The sequence below is a fragment of the Gadus chalcogrammus genome, chromosome 23 (assembly GCF_026213295.1).
Source record: "Gadus chalcogrammus isolate NIFS_2021 chromosome 23, NIFS_Gcha_1.0, whole genome shotgun sequence".
NCBI classification, from domain to species: Eukaryota; Metazoa; Chordata; class Actinopteri; order Gadiformes; family Gadidae; genus Gadus; species Gadus chalcogrammus.
The window spans coordinates 6780285-6801793 of NC_079434.1; the positions used below are offsets into that span (position 1 = coordinate 6780285).

The window sequence follows — 21509 nt, forward strand, 5'->3', positions numbered from 1 at the left end:
ATTCTCCCCGCACAGTAGGAGGTTAAAGAGCAACCCTGGGCTGCACTGGAAGTCAGCCTCTCTCTCATTCAAAGGGCTTTACTGTAATTGAAAACTTTCCTTTAAATTGCCAAAGCACAGAAAGTAGTATATATTACAACACAGGACGCAAAGATGAATAGCAACAAATAACAAAAATGTCTGTCCGTCTCTCTCGTTGGAAAACCAAGGATAAATATCTCTCTACCCCCCCCTCTCTCACTCGCTCTGTCCATCTCTCTCTCTCTCTCTCTCTCCCTCGCTCTCAGTCTATATTTCCCTAGTCATGTAAAGTCTCTCTCTCTCTCTCTCTCTCTCTCTCTTTTAAAGGGCTTTACTGGAATGGAAAACGTACATGTACATGACCAAAGCCGAGGGAGGTTTGGGACGAGCGGGAGACGCTCGTGTGTTTTAACCAGACCTCACAATGTCATTACTGCTGGATTAATGAGTCATGGCCATCAGCGGTCTGTCCGTGTTCCTCATGGGCCATCCTGTTCCATTTACTTCTGCTCTGGTGGCCCTTTTAATCTGATAAATGTCCAAAGCAGAGCACCCCTGTGTTCTGAACATAAGATTAGGCACACACACATACACATCAATACACGCACACACACTGTGGCTGTGCTCTCCCTAGAATTACCAAGCAATTAATACATTTGCTTCAAAGCGGCCCCACCGGCAGACACAAACACTAGCACACTGGTGGGCAACAACGGCTGTCTGAAACAACAACAGGTGTCTGCCCACACTAACCATAAAACACTACAATAAACGTCCATCAGGTGATTATCTGAAAGCCTGGCTCCCTGTTGCCTTCTCTCTGAGGGCTGGGAGGGAGGGATCGCAAAGAGGAGTGACAGCAAAGAGAGGGATGGTTTGAAAGTGGGTGAGTCAGGGAGAAGTTAGAGTAGACCTCAGAGAGACCGAGACAGAGAAAGACCCTTGAAGCACAGGCAGAGAGAAGGGAAGGAAGGAGGGAAGGACAGGTAGGAGTTTGGAAAGAAGGGGAAAGTGGGACTTCAGTGACCTAGTGGTTGACTCTTACTCTGTGGGCTAGTGTAGTCAGGTGAGTACGCCAGGATAGTGTGTGCGTGTGTGTGTGTGTGTGTGTCTTAGTGTAGCACGTGTGTGTGTGTATGTGAGAGAGCATGGTACATACAACCATGGAGTCGGAGCCGTTAGACAGCCGAAATGTTCAACTGCTCAAAAGCAACGGCCGTCTGCTGAAGGCTGCGCTGGCCGTGAGTGTGTGTCTGTGCTGCGTCCTGCTGCTCGCACTCATACTGGGTAAGTACACACACACACACACACACACACACACACACACACACCCAGTCCCACACACAGAGTCCCACACAGAGACAGCTCCTCAAGCCTTCCTCCCGTGCCAAACGTTGTCATTTGCAGGGAATTCCATGGAAGCCCATGATGAGAGTGTACACGGAACACCATAGATTATAGCATACACACCGGCCTGTAAATAGCTCCGCCAGGACACAGACAACACACACACACACACACACACATGCTCACACACGCACACATATGCTCTCTCACACACACACACACATGCTCACTCACTCTCTCTCTCACCCATAGACGCTGGCTTGTGTACACAAAGTGGTGAGGTTGCCGGCCGGCCGGGCACTGTGTGGTGTAGCATGGAAGCTGCGTGGTGGCAGACTATTTTGGGGGTCTGGTTTACGGTTTCATCATCTCGGTGTGCGTGACGTGTGGTCAGGGTGAATGTGAGCGACAATACACGGCGCAATGAGCAACAGACCTGAGGGACTGCAGGGAAGGCAGTATTTTGATTTGGCCCCTCTTGTCCGACAAGTGTGTGTGTGTGTGTGTTTGAATGTTTGTGTGTTTCCTGTTTACTGAGGACATGAGAGGACGGTATGTGTGTTTGTGACGGTTCAGTTGAGAGGGTATGGGTGGGTGTGTTTGTTTACCCCTTCCTGCTTCTTGGATGTATTATGGGATGGAATATGTATTGTTTCTGGTAATTAAGGGGCGGCTAAATTTTTGTGGTTGGTCTGTGGCGTAATTATATATGAATACTGTATGTGTGTGAATGTGTAATGTGTGTATATATATATATTCAAACAAAGACATGTACACACACACACACGCACACGCACACGCACACGCACACGCACACACGCACAAAGTTACTTAATTAATTTAGATGTATTACTACTCTTACTTTTGCTACGCTGTTCAAGCAAGCAAGCAGTGTTAGTGTGTTTGTATGTGTGTAAATGTGTGTGTGTGTGTGTGTGTGAGGGGGGTTTGCGAAGTGATCAATTCAGGTCAGTGGACTGTAAGGCTGTTGCAGGTCAACCCCTTGGCAGAGGGAGAATGTGTGTGTCCTTGATGATACGTTGGTGTGCATGTAAGTGCTTCTATATGTTGAGGTCCGTCTGGCTGACTACTATGTATAGACACTCTACACTATATTTATACCATACTACAGTTGTTCACTACTTAACCACCATCTCCTCCCAGTCCCTCCCAGTGAGAGGCTGGCTGTGGTGCTGACTGGCTCATTGAAGTGCCTCTCACGTGTTCAGAATGGAGGGGCAGACTGGTTTCTGGACCGGCCTCCTCCCAGCCTGGGGTTCCTCCTCTGAATGGCACACATAAACACACGGCGTACCGCGTGTCACCAGGCGACTCTGGGCGGTGCTGGGGCCGTTTCCGCCTCCCGCTGAACCCAAGGGGAGACGTGAAGTGAGCCGTGACGTGCTCAGAATGTCAGTGGGAAGGACCCCTTTATAACCATGTTGGGTTTAGATCAGTCCAATGGTGTGCGTGTGTGCGTGTGAACGTGCATGGGTGCGTGCATGTGTGCGTTCCTGCGTGCGTTAGTGCGTTCCCGCGTGCAAGCGTTCCTTTGTATGTGCGTGCATGTGTGTGTTCCTACGTGCATGCGTGCGTGCCTGCGTGCGTGCGTGAATGTGAGACTTGACAGATGTTACATGAGAAGATGATAAAGAACACAGTGGGTGTTGTGCTGAACCAAAAGGGTTTATTTCAAGTAATCTTTGTCCCTCTCTTGTTGTTTTCTCTACAGTGGCTCAAAAAAGTGAGGATCAGGAGTTCTGTCTGACAAAGGAATGCATCGAGGCAGGTAAGGAACGTGTGTGTGTGTGTGTGTGTGTGTGTGTGTGTGTGTGTGTGTGTGTGTGTGCGTGTGCGTGTGTGGGGTTGCGTGTGTGTGCGTCAGCTGTTACGTGTCAGAGCTCTGATGGGCCATTTATGATGACATTTATGTTTCCGGAGGAAATATACCAGGACACATCACATGTAACGATTGGTTGGTAGGGTTAGACAGACACGCTAACGTTCATAAAGGCCCATAAAAACATAGAGAAGACAGAAGCCAGGAATAGCAAAGAAAATTTTTGGAGTGGGGAGGGAGATGAATATTTATCAAAGAAACAGTGATTCATTAATGTGTTTAAAAGCCCCGATGCCAAGCCAGCCCACACAATGAGACAGAGTCACTGGAGACCGAGCCGCCGATTATCTGAGTTATCGCCCAACGCTGCTTTCTAAGCTTTTATTGAACTGACGTAAAACCAGACCCGGAGGGCTAATCTACCGCTTTGATTTTACCATCAAACTCCACCTCCCCAACGCTCCTCTTCTCCCACACACGTCATCGCCTTTAACACCCACCGCCGGCTCACAGTACAATGTAAAGAGACAAGCATTCATAAGACGACGTCCTCTCCGCTCTCTTTATCGTGCTCTGTCTTTATAGTGCGCTGTACTCATAATGCGGTCTGTTCCTGTTCCCGTGATTAAGACTAGCTGGGCTCGTCACAAAGACAAGAGAGCAATGTTCCCTCGCCTCGGCCCTGTGGGGCACAGAACATATCCACCTTCTGAACTGGTCTCTTGTTGGCAGGAGAGTTGTCACATCTAAGTAGGAGTTGTCAATTTAACTAACACGTAAAGCCTTTCCGGATCTCATATTGTATTATTTATGATTTGTGAGAGATTTTATTTACTATTGAGGCTAATAAAAAGGAATGCTAATAATTGATAAGCAATAAATAGTTTGGGTCGTTGGAGCACACAATCATAAAACAATGTCGCTAGTATCTTCAAGAACAATGAATATGAAAAGACTAACTCTGCCTAACTGTCTCTCTCTCTCTCTCTCTCTCTCTCTCTCTCTCTCTCTCTCTCTCTCTCTCTCTCTCTCTCTCTCTCTCTCTCTATCTGTGTCTCTCTCTCTCCCTCTTCCTTCCCCTCACTCTGTCATGGTCCCTATCCCCCCCCCCCCCCAGCGGGCTCCATCCTGAGGAAGATGGACCGCTCGGTGGACCCGTGTGAGGACTTCTACTCGTTTGGCTGCGGGGGCTGGCTGAGGGAGCACCCCATCCCAGAGACCTCCAACTCCTTCGGGATCTACTCCTGGCTGCGGCAGCACGTCAACAACAGACTCAAAGGTGTGCGTGCGTGTGTGTTCATTGCTGTGAGACGTAAAGGCAAGTTGTGTATCATAGCATATGAATCCGGTGGGAGATATCCTGAAATGTAAAGAAATGTCATGGCTGCCTCCTAAATTCTGAGGCCTTCCGGAAACCGGTTTACCCAGAACAACGAACGACGCAGGGAGTATAAAAGTAGCTATTAACGAGAAGAGGCAAGGTTCTAAGATTACATGGATTTAACCCAAATCCTTTCGTGTTAGGCCACCTCGGGTGTCGGACTATTTGATCTACTTCAACTCCGTGAGTTGTAACTGAGAGGTCAGAGGTCAGTTATAACCTGCTACTTCCTGTCCACAGATCTGCTGAAAGCGCCGTCCAGCCCCGGTGAGCTGGAGGCGGTGACCAAGGCGAAGGTGCTCTACCGCTCCTGCATTGACGAGAGTGAGTCACACACACACGCACACACACACGCGCACACACACACACACACACATAGTGATACACATGCTCACACTTGCACGCGGGTACAAACTTATCTGGAAAAGCAGACGCTCATCAATGCAAACAAACACTTTAATGCATGTGTATCTGCCCACATACAGAAACACACACACATACACCTCTAAAAGAAAATAAAGAGGATCTTCATTTAACAGTGTGTGTGTGTGTGTGTGTGTGTGTGTGTGTGTGTGTGTGTGTGTGTGTGTGTGTGTGTGTGTGTGTGTGTGTGTGTGTGTGTGTGTGTGTGTGTGTGTGTGTGTGTGTGTGTTCAGCGAAACTAGAGCAGTTGGACTCCCGGCCCCTACTAAAGACGCTCCGACAGCCAGAGTTCCGCTGGCCGGTGGTGGGGGAGGGGCTGTTGGGGGACTGGCAGTGGTTGCCGGGGCAATGGGACCTTCAGAAGACGCTGTCCGCCATCAGGGCCCAGCACAGCAAGAACATCCTGATTCGCCTGTCCGTCGCCCCCGATGACAAGAACTCCACTCATCATATCCTCAAGGTGTGTTTGACATTTCACAGAGTATGTGCGTGTGTTTGTCTGCATGTGTATCTGTAAGTATGTGTGTGTGTGTGTGTGTGTGTCTGTGCGCACACAAATGTATAAGTGTGTGTTTGTGCATGCATATGGATCAGTATGCGTGTGTGTCTGTCGTACACAAATGTGTGTGTGTGACTACGAGATAGATGCGTATGTGTTTGTATGTATCTGTGTGTGTGTTTGTGTATGAATGTGTGTGTGACTTAGAGATATATTCGTGTGTGTGTGTGTGTGTGTGTGTGTGTGTGTGTGTGTGTGTGTGTGTGTGTGTGTGTGTGTGTGTGTGTGTGTGTGTGTGTGTGTGTGTGTGTGTGTGTGTGTGTGTGTGTGTGTGTGTGTGTGACTAAGAGATATATGTGTGTGTGTGTGTGTGTGACTAAGAGATGTGTGTGTGTGTGTGTGTGTGTGTGACTAAGAGATGTGTGTGTGTGTGTGTGTGTGTGTGTGTGTGTGTGTGTGTGTGTGTGTGTGTGTGTGTGTGTGTGTGTGTGTGTGTGTGTGTGTGTGTGTGTGTGTGTGTGTGTGTGTGTGTGAAGGTTAGAGGGAACACATGGGTCCATGTGAACTGAACAGGTGACAGGCAAACTCTCCTCCCTCTCCCTCCCCCTCCCCCTCCACAGCTGGACCAGGAGCTCCTGACCCTGCCCTCCAAAGAGGACTACACCTCCAACACCACCTCCGCCAAGGCTGTGAGTCCTCCACCCACACACACACATACACACACCCACCCACACCCGAGAAGGAGTAGCTTTACTAGCTTCTGTGGAATATTTTTTCAATTGTTTAAAGGAGACATATTATGGTGTTTTCTCAACAATTAAACATAGTATATGAGTTCAAGAAAACATGTTTTTGAAAAAGAACACTCTATTTTCCTCTGTTTCAGTCCCTTCAGAATGTGTTGTTTCTGGTGTCTCTAGCTGTAATGCAAATGAGCTGCTGCCCATTGACCAATGAGCTGTCAGAGTGAACCACAGCATGGAGGAGAAGGGATTGTTGCCGTTTGCGGACTCCTAGAGCTCTATATCTATATAATATAATATAATAATAATAATAATAATAATATAATATTTATATAGGTATTTGTATAATATTATATCTAATATCACGGCCAAAAGCTAAGAGCGCCTCGGATGATATTATGAATCATACAGACTGCGTCTGACGTCTCTGCTGCTTCAACAACAAGTAAAGACTCGTAGTGGGGGTTATCTCGGCCATGGTTGAGAAGAGTTGGGGGAAAGGAATTTTGGCTTTGACTCTCTGAAGTCCATATTGAACAACGACATGGAGGAGAAAGGGATTGTACTCCCGGAGCTGAGCTGCCGGACTGCCACGAGCTCCCCCCGCCGGAGCTGCCGGACTACTTCGGCGGCAGTCCGGTAGCTCGGCCAGACTCCCTGCCAGGTAATCACATGGCAAACTGATATATTAGACATCTATTTTTGTATGGAATATCCCTGCTTCTGAAATGCGCGGACATCACCCCAAATCCCAGGAAAAGTGTTTTCATAATATGTCCCCTTTAAGTTCCACCATTCAGTATAATGATAAATGTAAAAGAGTGAATTGTTCCTTGATACATCTAAACGTGAGTATGTATCTCACACGACTCAAGCCAAACTGCCACGCCCACTCAGTGTTTCATTTATCCAGCCTGACATTAACAGATTAGAGAAAATGTCAGGTTATTTAACCCCAGAGGGTTAGTATTATATTTCTTAGTGATGCTTTTGGAGATGCCTTCATTGGTATTTTATTAAATAAAGCATTAAGAATAACCAATGGAAGGGACCTTTTAAGTTTAATTAATTTAAGTGGTTGCCAGTATGATCTACTAGAAAATGGGAATGTATGTATGAAGGCCTTTACTCAAAATACCTGTTGCTGCAATCCTAGTACTTCATGACCTACACCCCAAATGTAAACATACCTCCTCCTTACCCCCTACTTGTTTCTTTGTTTTGCTGTTCCTTCCATCGTGTTGTGTTTTCTACCGTTGGGCTACACATACTTGTGGTGCAGTAAAGCTCTTAGAAGAAGATTGAGGCCCTGTCCACACCAACGCAAAAACTAAGGCAGATAACACAGAATATAACACAAAAAACGAACACAAAAACCCTCACATAGGCATGCCAGGCCAGCAGATGGCAACAATGTGTCCACTGAATAAATCAAACACCACACTGACTGGACTCATTGAGTCCATTGGACTTATGATATCACTGTTCTTTTCATCTCGGCTGTTCGTGTTCCCCATGCATATAAAAACACAGTTTTTCTTGTGGACGCTGGACATAATATGTTATCCATAAACGCATGGATTGGGGCATGAGACTGCACAGCCATATCCAATAAATCGTATGGAAAATGCAGTATGACAAAAAAAACAGGATGTTGTACTCCCATCATGTCGAATGTGGCAGTATGCTAGCCATGGACAATGCTAGCCAGCATGCTTTTTGGCTATACTAACCCACAATCCTCTGCTCAGCAGAAGATACATTGCAAGACTTACTTAAGCTTTCTGCTAAATCTTAAATGCATTGAATTTTCTTACTTTGCCTTAATTTACTTTTGCCTATCTATTTTATTTTCTTATTTTATTGTATTGTGTGACAATGTTTCTATGTCAAGGACTTTAGGTCTGCGTCGTGTCTGAAAAGTGCTTTATAAATAAAGTTGCCTTGCCTTGCCTTGTCTCGGGGGAGCTGTACAGCTACCCCTAGTACACAAGAAAAATAATGTGATTTGGAAGACAGCCCAGTTCAGGCATGTGTGGTGCTGACCCCTCTCCTCTCTCCCTAGTACCGGGCAGCCCTGCTCTCTCTCATGGTGGACATTGCCGTGATGCTGGGCGCGCCGCAGAAAGCAGCTCAGGTCCAGATGGAGGAAGTTCTGGCCTTTGAAATTAAACTGGCTAAGGTGGAGAAAAAGTGGAGGAAATCCTTATTCAATATTGTATTTGAATATATTTATCAATTGTTTGGATAATGATACAAGTGCGTTGATCAGTTGGTAAGCTAGTTATCTAGCTAGCCAACCATTTGGTTTGTTAGATTGATAGTTAGCTATCTATCTAGTTACTTAGTAAGTAATAAACATTTGGTGATAAGGATGAAGTTAACAAGTGGAGGAATACATTAATTTAACTATTTGATTAACCTATCTATCTAACTATCTATTGTGTTTTTTTCTGTTGATGTTCATTTCTGTTGTCTGTTTAGTTGTGTTTATCCTTCATGTTGTTTCATCCTTTGTGGGTGCAGATGCTGATTCCGTTTGAGGAGAGAACCAGTGAGAACATGTACAACAAATACACTCTGTCACGCTTACAGCGGCTTATACCAAAGGTACTGTATCCTAGGCACACACACACACACACACACACACACACACACACACACACACACACACACACACACACACACACACACACACACACACACACACACACACACACACACACACACACACACACATTCACTGACATTGTTTGAACTGAAGCATCTGTGATCTCCTATACAATCTAATTCCACAGAAGGCCTGCGCATAGCACATTCAAAATGCATAAACTTATAAGTCATGTATTTATACATATAACTATGATCTGAAACGGTGGCAACGACTGTTTCAGGAACAGTTCCACAGTATATGTGTTGGGTGTCTGCTTTTGTCCTCAAACTGATCTTGGCCAAGGCTGGTCTGTTTAGACTGGTACGTCCAAGTGCTAACGTTGGAAAACCAAGGATAAATATCTCTCTACCCCCCCTCTCTCACTCGCTCTGTCCATCTCTCTCTTCCTCTCACTCTCTCTTGCTCTCTCTCTCTCTTTCTCTCTCTCTCTCTCTCTCTCTCTCTCTCTCTCTCTCTGTCTCCCTCTCTCATTCTATGTTTCCCTAGTCATGTAACGTCTCTCTCTTCTCCCTCTCTTCCCCTCTCTCTCTCTCTCTCTCTCTCTCTCTCTCTCTCTCCCTCTCTCTCTCCCTCTCTCATTCTATATTTCCCTAGTCATGTAGCGTCTCTCTCTCTCTCTCTCTCTCTCTCTCTCTCTCTCTCTCTCTCTCTCTCTCTCTCTCTCTCTCTCTCTCTCTCTCTCTCTCTCTCTCTCTCTCTCATTCTATATTTCCCTAGTCATATAACGTCTCTCTCTCTCCCACTCTTTACATTTACATTTAGGGCATTTAGCAGACGCTTTTGCAAGAAGTGCATCAATATATCGCTGTCGGTACAGAAAGGATGTTCATAGAACCAAGTGCAAGTACAACAATCGCTAGGCTAACAAATTCCCTGTGTTACAGCAATGATAGCAGCTACTGCAGTTGCTACACAGTTAAGTACTACAATACAATACCATACAATACAGTACAATACAGTACAATACAATAAAATACAATACAACACAACAGAATACAGTGTACAATGGTGGCCAGAAGGGGGAGGGTGGCTATGCAGTGTCGAGGTGGACTTTGAACAGGTGAGTCTTGAGTCTTTTTCGGAAGATTGTGAGTGACTCTGCGGTCCTGAGAGGGACAGGGAGCTCGTTCCACCACTGAGGTCCCAAAACCGAGAAAAGTTGTGACTTTGCTGAACGGCCTTTGCTAGCTCTTAGCGATGGCGGTACCAGACGTCCAGCTGAGGTAGTTGAGCGGGGGTATCGAGCTGGGGTGTGTGGCTTTAGCAATGCTTGGAGGTAGGCAGGGGCAGTTCCATCGACTAGCTTGTATGCCAGTACCATCGTCTTAAATTTGATGCGAGCTACTACAGGGAGCCAGTGGAGGTCCCGGAAGAGGGGGGTCACATGGGAGAACTTCGGTAGGTTGAACACGAGGCGCGCTGCCGCATTCTGGATGCGCTGGAAAGGTTTAATCGCAGAGGCAGGAAGTCCAGCCAGGAGTGAGTTGCAGTAGTCGAGGCGGGAGATGACCAGTGATTGGACTAGAAGCTGAGCTGCTTCCCTTGTGAGGAAGGGCCCGATTCTGAGGATGTTGTAAAGTGCAAATCTGCAGGATCGGGCCACCGCAGTGATGTTTGCGGTGCAGCATAACTGATTGTTCAATACCACACCGAGGTTTCTGGCAGTTGGAGAAGGAGATACAGTGATGTTCTCAACAGTGACCAGTAAATCCATGTGTGGGCAATCTTTCCCTGGGATTAGGAGGAGCTCGGTTTTGTTGAGGTTAAGCCTCAGGTGATGGGCAGTTGTTCAGGTGCTGACGTCCACCAGACATTCCGATATGCGTGTTGTAATCAGGGCTTTATCAGATGAGGGGAAAGAGAGAAATAGTGTAGTAGTGTCGTCAGCATAGCAGTAATAGGGAAAGCCGTGTGATGCAATTACCGAGCCCAGAGATCTGGTATAGAGGGAGAACAGAAGAGGCCCCAGTACAGAGCCTTGAGGGACACCAGTTTCAAGCGTGCAAGCTTTAGACAAGGAGCCATTCCATGTCACTTGATAGGTGCGGTTCGTCAGGTAGGATGTGAACCAGGGAAGAGCAGATTCAGCGATGCCAAGTTCGGCAAGAGTGGCAAGGAGGATCTGGTGGTTCACCGTGTCAAATGCTGCGGACAGGTCGAGGAGAATGAGAACCGATGAGAGGGACGAGGCTCTGGCAGCACGGAGGGACTCTGTCACCGCGAGGAGAGCCGTCTCAATGGAGTGTGCCTTCTTGAAACCTGACTGGTGGGGGTCAAGGAGGTTGTTAGATGAGAGATAGGAGGACAGTTGGTTAGCAACGGCACGTTCCAGTGTTTTAGACAGGAATGAAAGAAGAGACACCAGTCTGTTGTTCTAGATGTCGGTGGTATTAAGAGTTGTTTTTTTGAGGAGAGGCTTTATTCTGGCAGTCTTGAAAGACGCTGGAACAATGCCTGAAGTGAGGGAGGAGTTGATAATTGAGGTGAGAAATGGCAGGATGTCGCTTGAGACATCCTGGAGGAGAGAGGAGGGGATAGCGTCAATAGGGCAGGGGGTGGCATGGTTAGATGTTATTATTCTGTTGACCTCGTCAGAGGTGAGAGGGCTCTCTCTCTCTCTCTCTCTCTCTCTCTCTCTCTCTCTCTCTCTCTCTCTCTCTCTCTCTCTCTCTCTCTCTCTCTCTCTCTCTCTCTCTCTCATTCTATAGTTCCCTAGTCAAGTGTCTCTCTCTGTGTAGTTTGACTGGCTGGCCTACGTCCGGGCTGTGGTGGAGTCCGCCGGTGACCCGTCCCTCTCCATCTCCCCCTCCGAGCCCGTCATCGTGAGAGCGCCGCAGTACTTTAAAGACCTCTTCAAACTCATCAACACAACCGACCCAAGGTGACACACACACACGCGCCGACACACACACACTTAAGGACATGGGGGCCCACATGCACACACACACAGGGACACACACGCACACGTAGGGACTTGCATACACACACACACACACACACGCACACACAAACACATAACCACACACACACACACACACAAACAATGATGCACACTTGCAAACACACACATAATGACACAGAAATACACACATAGACACATACACACATTAACAAGTACACGCAGAAACACACATGCACATAGACACGTATGCACGCAAGCACACACACAAAGACACACACACAGATACGTACGTGATCACTTCATACAGCCTCAGGGTTTCTAGTTCTCATTAAATTATTCTAATATATTTTATAATGAGATTGAGATTGTACTGTAATTTAATTGATGCCCTTGCTCTGCATTTGTCTTTGGCTTTCTTTCTCTCCCTCTCTCTCTTTCTCGCCCCTCCCTCCTCTTTCTTTTTCTCTCTTTCCCCCACATACACACTGTCCCCTCGCCTGCACTCTGTCCCTCTAAATCAATTACCCACTCTCTGTCTGGTCACTCTGTTTTTCTTTACCTCTCTCTCTGTCTGTATTTTTCTCTGCTTTCTCTCTATCGTTGTCTCTCTTTGTCTTTGTCTCTCTCTCCATATCTCTCCCTCTCTCTCTCTCCTCTCTGTCTCTCTTTGTCTCTCTATCTCTCTCCGCCTCTCTCTCTCTCTCTCAGGACAGTGGCTAACTATGTTCAGTGGAGATCTGTGTTGTCCCGGACAACCGCCCTGAGCCGGCGCTTCCTCTACCGGTACCTGGACTACGCCCGGGTGAGCAGGACCCACCAGCTCTGCGATGCTGTGGACGTTATGTCAGGTCACTCTGTCACTTCTAGAGCTGATCCCCTGGTGGCTGGTGGCCCTGTCAAAGTTGAAAGGCTGTTAGTCAGTTGGTCTGTTAGTCAGTTAGGCGGGCAGTTAGTTAGTTTGTCTTTTAGTCGGTCAGTTAATAAGTACGTTTACCAGTAGGTCAGTAAGTCATTTGAAAGTCAGTTAGCCTGGACATCATTTAGTTAGTTTATTAGTCGGTCAGTTAGTTAGTCATTCCGTATTTTGGTCAGTCAGTTTGTTGGGCAGTTAGTCATTAGTTTGTTAGTAGGCAGCGGGTTGATATTTTAGATAGTTAGTCAGTTAGTTAGTCAGTTAGTTGGTTAGTAGGATAGTGAAGGTATGAAACTGTTTGCAATGAACACACCCAAATCTCAGTGCTCAAATCAAACTCCTCCTCTCCCACCAGGTTACCACGGGGACCACCTCGCTGATGTCACAGGTGGACAAGTGTGTCGGTTACATCAGGAACCTGCTGCTCCTACCGACCGGACGCCTCTTCATCGACACACACTTCCAAGAGGACAAGAAACAAATGGTGTGTGTGTGTGTGTGTGTGTGTGTGTGTGTGTGTGTGTGTGTGTGTGTGCGTGTGCGTCTGTGTCTGTGTCTGTGTCTGTGTGTGTGTTCTCTCCCACCAGTGCGGTGCCGTTTCAAAGCTGTCTGTTTCGGAACAGGCCTCCGGTAATGCTACTGCTTGAAGATTTCCCTCTCGAGATGTTCCTTCCTCGGGCCCTCGGCCACACATCCACCAAGTGATGCCGATCGGATGAACGGTTGTCGAGGAAAATAGAAAGACAGACACCCAGACATCCATACATAGAGAGACTCCTTCCACTTTAGTTAGAATTCCGCTTGAAATGCTATTTGTAGATTTCTGTTGATACTTGCATGTGTGTTTCCCGCTCAAAGCCACACTTAGCGATACTGTAAGCTTACTACATCATCCAATACTTTGTGTGTATGTGTCTGCGTGTGTGTGTGTGTATTTGTATGTATGTGTGTGTGTGTGTGTGCGCTCCACCACCAGATGGAGGAGCTGGTGGAGGGGGTGCGCTGGGCCTTTGTCGACATGCTGGAGAAGGAGAACTCCTGGATGGACGAGCCGACCAAGAAGAGAGCCGTGGAAAAGGCAACGCTTGTTCTCACTTTAACCTCAACGTCGTCAGACACCACCGGAGTCCTCCCGCTCAGGGGCCCGACAGACAGGGAACCGCACCCCTCTAAGACAATGACACACATCTAAATTAGACCCCAGACTTTATTTGTCATGGAAATTACCGCCCAAAACCCCCTTGGTAAAAAATCATCCGGCTGGTGTCGTTGTGAAAAACAAGCGCTCCTCTCCGTTCTTTCGCCGCCTTCGGCGGGTGTCGGGCCCCCAGGAAGGAAGCGAGCCGCCGTTCAGACAGACTAGCGGATGAGGGCCCCCGACAGCAGGGATAAAATCCATTATTAATATCATTATCTCCTTGATGGGGCCGTAGCCCTGGAGTAGACCAGGCAAGACTTCATTGCTTTATGTGATCGTCATTTATGTTTTTTCAATCTTTCATAATGTGAAAACAATCAGGGAGGTTCAATGCAATCTAAATATGTTTTTTTAAATTTCAGTGAAATATAACTACTTTGTTGGGTACTTTGGTGATTACATATTGGTCCCTTGATGGCACTCTGTGATGATGCTCTTAATGCCTTTTATATCGCTGACTCATCTCTCTATCGTCTGATTGGCTGATGTGTCCAGGCTGATGCAGTCCTGGCTAAGGTGGGCTACCCCGAGTTCTACCTGAACGACACCTACGTCAACGAAGACCTGAAACATGTAGGGCCACATACGGCTGCATGCCTGTCTGTTTCCCTTCATTCCTGTCCGTCTCAATTCATGCCTGTCTGTCTCTGTATCCATGCCTGTCTGTCTCTTTACTGTTTGTCTCCTGTCTGTCTCTGTATTTATGCCTGTCCGTCCCTTTACTCATGCCTGTCTGTCTCTTTATCCATGCCTGTCTGTCTCTCTATTCATTCCTTGTCTGTCTCTTTATCCATGCCTGTCTGTCCCTCTGTTCATGCCTTTCTTTCTCTTTATTCATGTCTGTCCATCTCTATTTATGCCTGTCTGTCTCTTTACTCATGTATGGAATAATGAGGGTCCTGATGGGTGTGTGTGTGTGTGTGTGTGTGTGTGTGTGTGTGTGTGTGTGTGTGTGTGTGTGTGTGTGTGTGTGTGTGTGTGTGTGTGTGTGTGTGTGTGTGTGTGTGTGTGTGTGTGTGTGTTCCAGCTGTCCTTCAGTGAGACTGACTACTACGGGAACATCATGCAGGTGTTTGGCCACAGCGCGATGGACGACATCCGGAGGCTCAGGAAGAGCGTTCAGCGCACCGAGTGGGTGTTCTCCTCTTAACCCTTTGACCTCTGCTATTCTCTCGCCTGCTGCACATAGGACTCAAGTCGAGTTTGGGTATGAAAATGTAACACGTCGTTTCTGAAATGATGAAATGACGTCAAATGACATTTTAATATGGAGTGAAACATTTTCATTTGGTGGCTTACATTTTCCCATTCAAATTCGACATGAGTCCTATATGCAGCGTGTGAAATAATACAAATGCTCTGAGCGCCACTCACCATTAAAACAACATGAGGCTGTTTCTGTTTTGGGTCAGGCTATAAGCAACCGTGTGCGTAACTACTGCTCTCCCTACTTCCACTGACGTTTTTTTTTAACCTCGTTACAAACGCATGCTGAGAACTCTGAAGAAACAATCAGATTATTGATTAGTTTACATTCAAACATGGTCAATGTCAATTTTTGTGCTTTTTCAGGTGGTACACAAGTCCGACAACGGTTAACGCCTTCTACAGCTCATCCACCAATCAAATCAGTAAGATAAACCATTTCATGAATAAATAGATGCACACCAAACATGGATATTGACTTAAACCAATAGAACCAAAGAGTATTATAAATAGTAGTCTTTTTTAGTTATTTGTAGTATCAATCAGAATAGAACAGTTGATTACGTAACAACTGACTATGTCTCAAGCGAGAGAGAAAGATGGAGAGAGGGAGGGAGGGAGGGAGGGAGGGAGGGAGGGAGGGAGGGGGAGGGAGAGAGAGAGAGAGAGAGAGAGAGAGAGAGAGAGAGAGAGAGAGAGAGAGAGAGAGAGAGAGAGAGAGAGAGAGAGAGAGAGAGAGAGAGAGAGAGAGAGAGAGAGAGAGAGAGAGAGAGAGAGAGAGAGAGAGAGAAATGTAGGGAGGTGGAGAGAGTGCGGCGGAGAGAGAGAGAGAGGAATAGAGATAGAGAAACTGAGAGAGGAAGAGCTGGAGAGGGGGAGAGAAGGGGATGGAAACCGAGATGGTTAGAGAGAGATGGAGGGATCTCCATCCCTCCATCTCTCACTACCTATCCATTTCTATCCCCCTCTCTAGGGGTAGAGAGAAAGGGAGAGAGATGGAGAGGGGTAGAGAGATAGAGGGAGAGAGAGAGAGATGGAGAGGGGTAGAGAGAGAGAGGGAGAGAGTGAGAGATGGAGAGAGAGAGAGAGAGATGGAGAGAGAGAGAGATGGAGAGAGAGAGAGAGCAATGGCGAGGGAAAGAGAGGTAGAAAAGATTAATCAAGTTGTAAATTACATTTCCCCGTCTCCCTGCCAAGCCTCAACTTATTCAATTGCCGTGCCAGTTGGAGCCCGGAATGAAAAGAACATCAAAAGTGGTGTGTGTTGAATCCGTCCTCCTCCTCATTCAGGGTTCCCGGCGGGGGAGCTTCAGAAGCCGTTCTTCTGGGGGAACGAGTACCCAAGGTGAGGCCAGACGAACCCACCCACCCTCTCCCACAGCACAGGAGACGCGGGGGTCCGCGGCGCTAGCTCCATCGAGCTCCAGTCCCTCCTCGCCGAGTTGGTTTTGTGCCGATTAGAGAGCTGTTCAAATGGAATATAATTAAATTCTTCCTTGTTTTAAAGCAGACTTTTGGGGAAAAAGGTGGGAGCATTTGTAGCCCTTTAATACGGTTAATGGGACGACATTTCATGGAGGGCGAGGATAGTGTACCGACAGCCATATATTATTGTTTCTCTTTCTTGTGACGAATGTGCTTATTTTAAGTCGCTTTGGATAAAAGCGTGTGCTAAATGTAAAATGTGAATGTGCTGTGGCAGTCCGAAGCGACCCGCTGACGAGTGATTGTTGTTCGCAGGTCTTTAAGTTACGGGGCCATCGGGGTGATAGTCGGACACGAGTTAACCCACGGCTTCGACAACAACGGTAAATTAACCTCGAACAGATGTGTGTGGGTTCAATACCCCATGTCACTATTCTAACCCTAACTGTTCCTTGTGGCTGAATTCACCGTTGGTCGCTTTGGAGTAAAGCATCTGCTGGATACTACATGTATAATGGATTAATCTGGTCTTTCGTCAAACTTTGTTGTCATTTGAATTGGAAAGTGTGTAATTGATTTGTTTGTGCGACAAGGACGCAAGTACGACAAGAACGGCAACCTGGACCATTGGTGGAGCAACGCGTCCATCACGGCCTTCAACGAGAAGTCCCAGTGCATCGTCAACCAATACAACGACTACCGCTCGGAGGAGGCGGACCATAACGTAAGAACTCTTCAACCCCATTGGCCACAACCGACATTTTGACAATAATCTGCGAAATAAGATTATCAATGAAAAATAACCAAGCATGAAATTCCAACTGCCTTGAGGGTATTGTTTCTTGTGGAAGACAATGACCCGATGGCTCAAATGGGTGATGGTGCTGGCTTGAACCAATCAGAAGACAGCAGGGGTGTATAATGTGTTTTTGATTGGGCAGGTGCTGGGAAAGAGGACCCTGGGTGAGAACATAGCGGACAACGGTGGAATACGGGAGGCCTTCAGGGTATGTCTCTCTCTCTCTCTCTCTCTCTCTCTCTCTCTCTCTCTCTCTCTCTCTCTCTCTCTCTGACACTGTCAGTCTATCTGCCTCGCCTTCTTTGTGAAGAGATGACTATCAGTGATGTGTCTGTTCAGGATAAATTGAGAACCATCGATTGTTCATCATGCGGTTAGACCAAAGTGCATGTGTGTGGTCTGTGTGTATTTATTTATGTGTGTCTATGTCTGTTTGTGTATTTATTGGTGTGTGTGTGTGTGTGTGTGTGTGTTCAGGCCTACCGGAGGTGGCTTGACCAGAACAGAGGTGGGAAGGAGGAGCCTCTCCTACCGGGAGTGGGAATGACCAACAACCAGCTGTTCTTCCTCAGCTACACACACGTAAGCACACACACACGCACAATAAATTCATGCATACAGTACGAACAGTACACGCATGCTATTATTGCACTCCATCCTCAGTGCACTAATACTATTAAAGCCAGGATAGGCAAGGTGGAGAAACCATTCAGGGTAAGCAATGTTTTGAAATCCCATCCCTCTTCAGGCCTCCCTCCTAGGCCACTCCCCCAAAACACGTGACTAGCTCGCTAGCTTTAGCATTAGCTCTGCCTAGCCTTAGGTCGGAGTGCTCTCCGGCATTGCTCTCCTTATTCTTGTTGGAGCATTGCTTACCCTAGATGAGACTCTTGTGAGGTAAGAAGCCATATCATACCAGGATGGAGATTCAGTGGTGGATTGTGTCCATCATTAAAGGGTTCTTTCATTTGAATCACAGCAATATGATGTGTTGCAGGTGCGGTGTTACGCCTATAGACCAGAAACAGCCAGAGAACTGATTCAGACTGGAGCCCACAGCCCTGCAAAATACAGGTACACAAACACACACACACACACACACGTATGCATACACACACACATTCATGTACGTACAATCACACACACACACACACACACACACACACACACACACACACACACACACACACACACACACACACACACACACACACACACACACACACACACACACACACACACATGTACAATAAAACACACACAAACACACAGACATGCATGTACAACCACACACAGAAACCTGTATGTTCATACAGACACAGACACGCACACACATACACACAAATGTATGTGCAGGCACACAGACACACACCTAGCAAGTGTTTACATACTCTTTCCGGTCGCCATGTCAAGCAACCAATAGAAACCTGTGGAACAAACTGGCCAATACGGACGTACAAATTGAGTTCTTGAGGCGTGTTCATTTTACAGAGGTTACTTTCAGTTGTCAGATACTTACCTGTTTTTAAACTGAACGGAAGGAGACAACTGTGCTCAAAAAAGCATTTAAAGATTTGAAACAGACAATTCTCAGATGAGTAGCTTTGTTTGTTATACTTACATTTACACATAGTCGTTTTGCGACTAAGTGTAAATGTCTGTCTCCGTATTGTGAAAGTGAAAGTGAAAGTAGGCGCTGTGTTCTTCAGGGTCATCGGCTCCATGAGCAACTTTGAGGAGTTCCGCAAAGCCTTCAACTGTCCCGTCACGTCCCCCATGAACCGCGGTGCAGAGTCCTGTCGGGTTTGGTAAAAAAATAAATACACAACCCCCCCCATGGACCCCCCCATGGACCCCCGCACTAAACCGCTGTTGGCCCCACCAGAAGAGGGCCAGCTTCGGGGGCCATCAGAACTGCAGATCATGTCCAACCGTAGCAGGTCTTAATTCCTATTCAACGCTTTGGTATGGAGTTCGGGAGGAAAGACATTGGCGGCTGACATTCTTATGCTAGTTCTGAAAAGATGTTTGGTATCCCCCCGGCATGGTGAATTGTTTCTGATTATAGAACAGCATTATTGAATACCTGATTCTGATTGGTCTATAACGTTCCAATGGTGTGCGTTATTTTTCCATAAAAGCTCTGCCTCTTGACACTTCCTCATCAATGTGCTATAAAATAAGATAAAGCAGTACGCAAAAAAGCACAAAGGAAAAATATTTGGATGTCCGTGTATGAAGGCCATTATAAAACCATAATTTTATAAATGAAATGACGGTCACTCATATCTAGTCATTGTTGGTTTTTATTGGAAAATAATGTACTTTGTCGTACATCATATAATATGGAATGCCATTGAAGTCACTATTGAATAAAGAAACAATTACATACATAAATAAATATGCCTATTAAATAAATATATAAGGACATTTTATAAATCCTGAAATAAATAATTGAGGCAATAAAATAATAAGAAATATTATAAATTATAAAATAATATATAAATGAGTCAATATAGTTTAATAAATAAACATGTATTTATTTAACTATATTGAATTATTTATATATGTATATTCACATTTATTTATATATATTTTTGTCAAGATAGTACCTCATGTATTTATTTAATATTGACAAAAAATGGCATTTCATAGTATAAACCAAGAATGACCTGAATGAAATAGCCTGTAATGGTATATAGGGAACACATTGTAAGAACGAAGCCTCATTAAAAAACTCACATTACATACTTTGTATTACAGTTTCATCATACAGTATTTTGTCCTAATGTTTTCCGGTATTTCTAAGTCCTGTTACGTTTTTTTCCAATTCACAGTACAATATATATACACAATTAAGAACCCTTGCTAAGCAAAGGCATCGGCATAGCTTTGTTTAGCTGAAAACCCAGCCATTAGAAAGTGGCTGTGTATTTGTCTTGCGAGCAGAAAACAGTGAGTGAAAAAGACGAGAGTCATCGAGGCGGTTAGAAATGCCAAGATGACACACTGTATGAAACACTACCTTTTTTTTTTTTTTTTTTGCTATTTCTTTATTTAAATCGCTGCTGCCCTAGTTGTTATTCTGACAGCTTTTCAACTATATCAGACATTTTGGGTATGTTTGTTTTTCACCTCTCCATGGTTCGCTGGCTTCCTGTTTGTGTGGCTTGTTTGTTTCTGTCAATAAAAACATCAAAAGCTCCATTTGTGTATGCGTTCGTCTCAGGTATGAGCTGTAGGGGAGAGTACAGCCTGAGAATAGGCTGACAGACAGAGAGACAGGCAGACAATGAGAAACTGAAGGGAAGGCAGAGAGTCATAGAGAGTTGTACAAACACACTGTCAGACAGACAGAAATACAGGGAGACTGGTAGGCAGAGAGACAGACAGTTATACTGACGCAGTGTCAGATATACAGTGATATAGACAGGGAGACGGGTAGGCAGATAGACGGACATTTATACAGACATAATGTCAGACAGACAGTGATTTAGGCAGTGAGACGGATAGGCAGAGACAAAGACAGACAGTTATACTGACACAGTGTCAGACAGACAGTAATAAAGACAGTGAGACGGGTAGGCAGAGAGACAGACAGACAGACATATGGAGGGAAACTCAGATGGATACACATAAGAGATCCATGTGGAAGACAGAACAAGGTGATGGATGGAGAGAGGTACATGTTTTGAGATATTGTTATTGATATCATCAATATTACAGCCTGATCAGTTGGACCCACATGCACAGATACACACACACACACAAACACACACGCACACACACACACACACACACACGGACACAAACACTCACACTCACACACACCTCATTAGTTAGGTTTCCATTCTAACGTAAGCCTGCATTCCTAGTTCGTTCACAAAATGGATTTCGAACCCTTTGTATGAAAAAAGGTTATGTGGCTCAGAGGTTTTGTGTTTGTCTCAGAGGTGGTGTGTATATGTGTATTTGTGTGTGTGTGTTTGTGTGTGTGTAGGGTGGGTGTGTGTGTATAGGGTGCAGGCGGGGGGTTTTGGGCTTAATGAGGTATTTTTGCCAGCAACACCAGCAGTGCAGCATTGATACATCAGTGAGAGAGAGAGAGAGAGAGAGACCTTCTACGTTATAGCTGAGC

General features: G+C 46.1%; 1 protein-coding gene across 3 annotated transcripts; it reads left to right on the forward strand.

Moving 5' to 3' along the window:
• Positions 1–910: 910 nt before the first annotated feature.
• Positions 911–20588, forward strand: phex (phosphate regulating endopeptidase homolog, X-linked). Of its 3 annotated transcripts, XM_056584639.1 has the most exons (23): positions 911–1308; positions 1621–1644; positions 3101–3157; positions 4326–4487; positions 4830–4913; positions 5246–5472; positions 6132–6200; positions 8320–8436; positions 8781–8864; positions 11667–11809; positions 12539–12632; positions 13099–13227; positions 13720–13821; positions 14437–14514; positions 14969–15072; positions 15514–15572; positions 16438–16492; positions 16888–16955; positions 17166–17296; positions 17514–17579; positions 17849–17953; positions 18369–18445; positions 19081–20588. In XM_056584639.1, exons 1-23 carry the CDS (start codon positions 1170–1172, stop codon positions 19181–19183), a joined length of 2277 nt encoding a protein of 758 aa, XP_056440614.1. In that variant the 5' UTR covers positions 911–1169; the 3' UTR covers positions 19184–20588. The 3 variants fall into 3 exon arrangements, with proteins under 3 accessions (XP_056440614.1, XP_056440615.1, XP_056440616.1); XM_056584640.1 differs by lacking the exon at positions 1621–1644; XM_056584641.1 differs by lacking the exons at positions 911–1308; positions 1621–1644 and adding an exon at positions 1663–1859.
• The last annotated feature ends 921 nt before the right edge of the window (positions 20589–21509 follow it).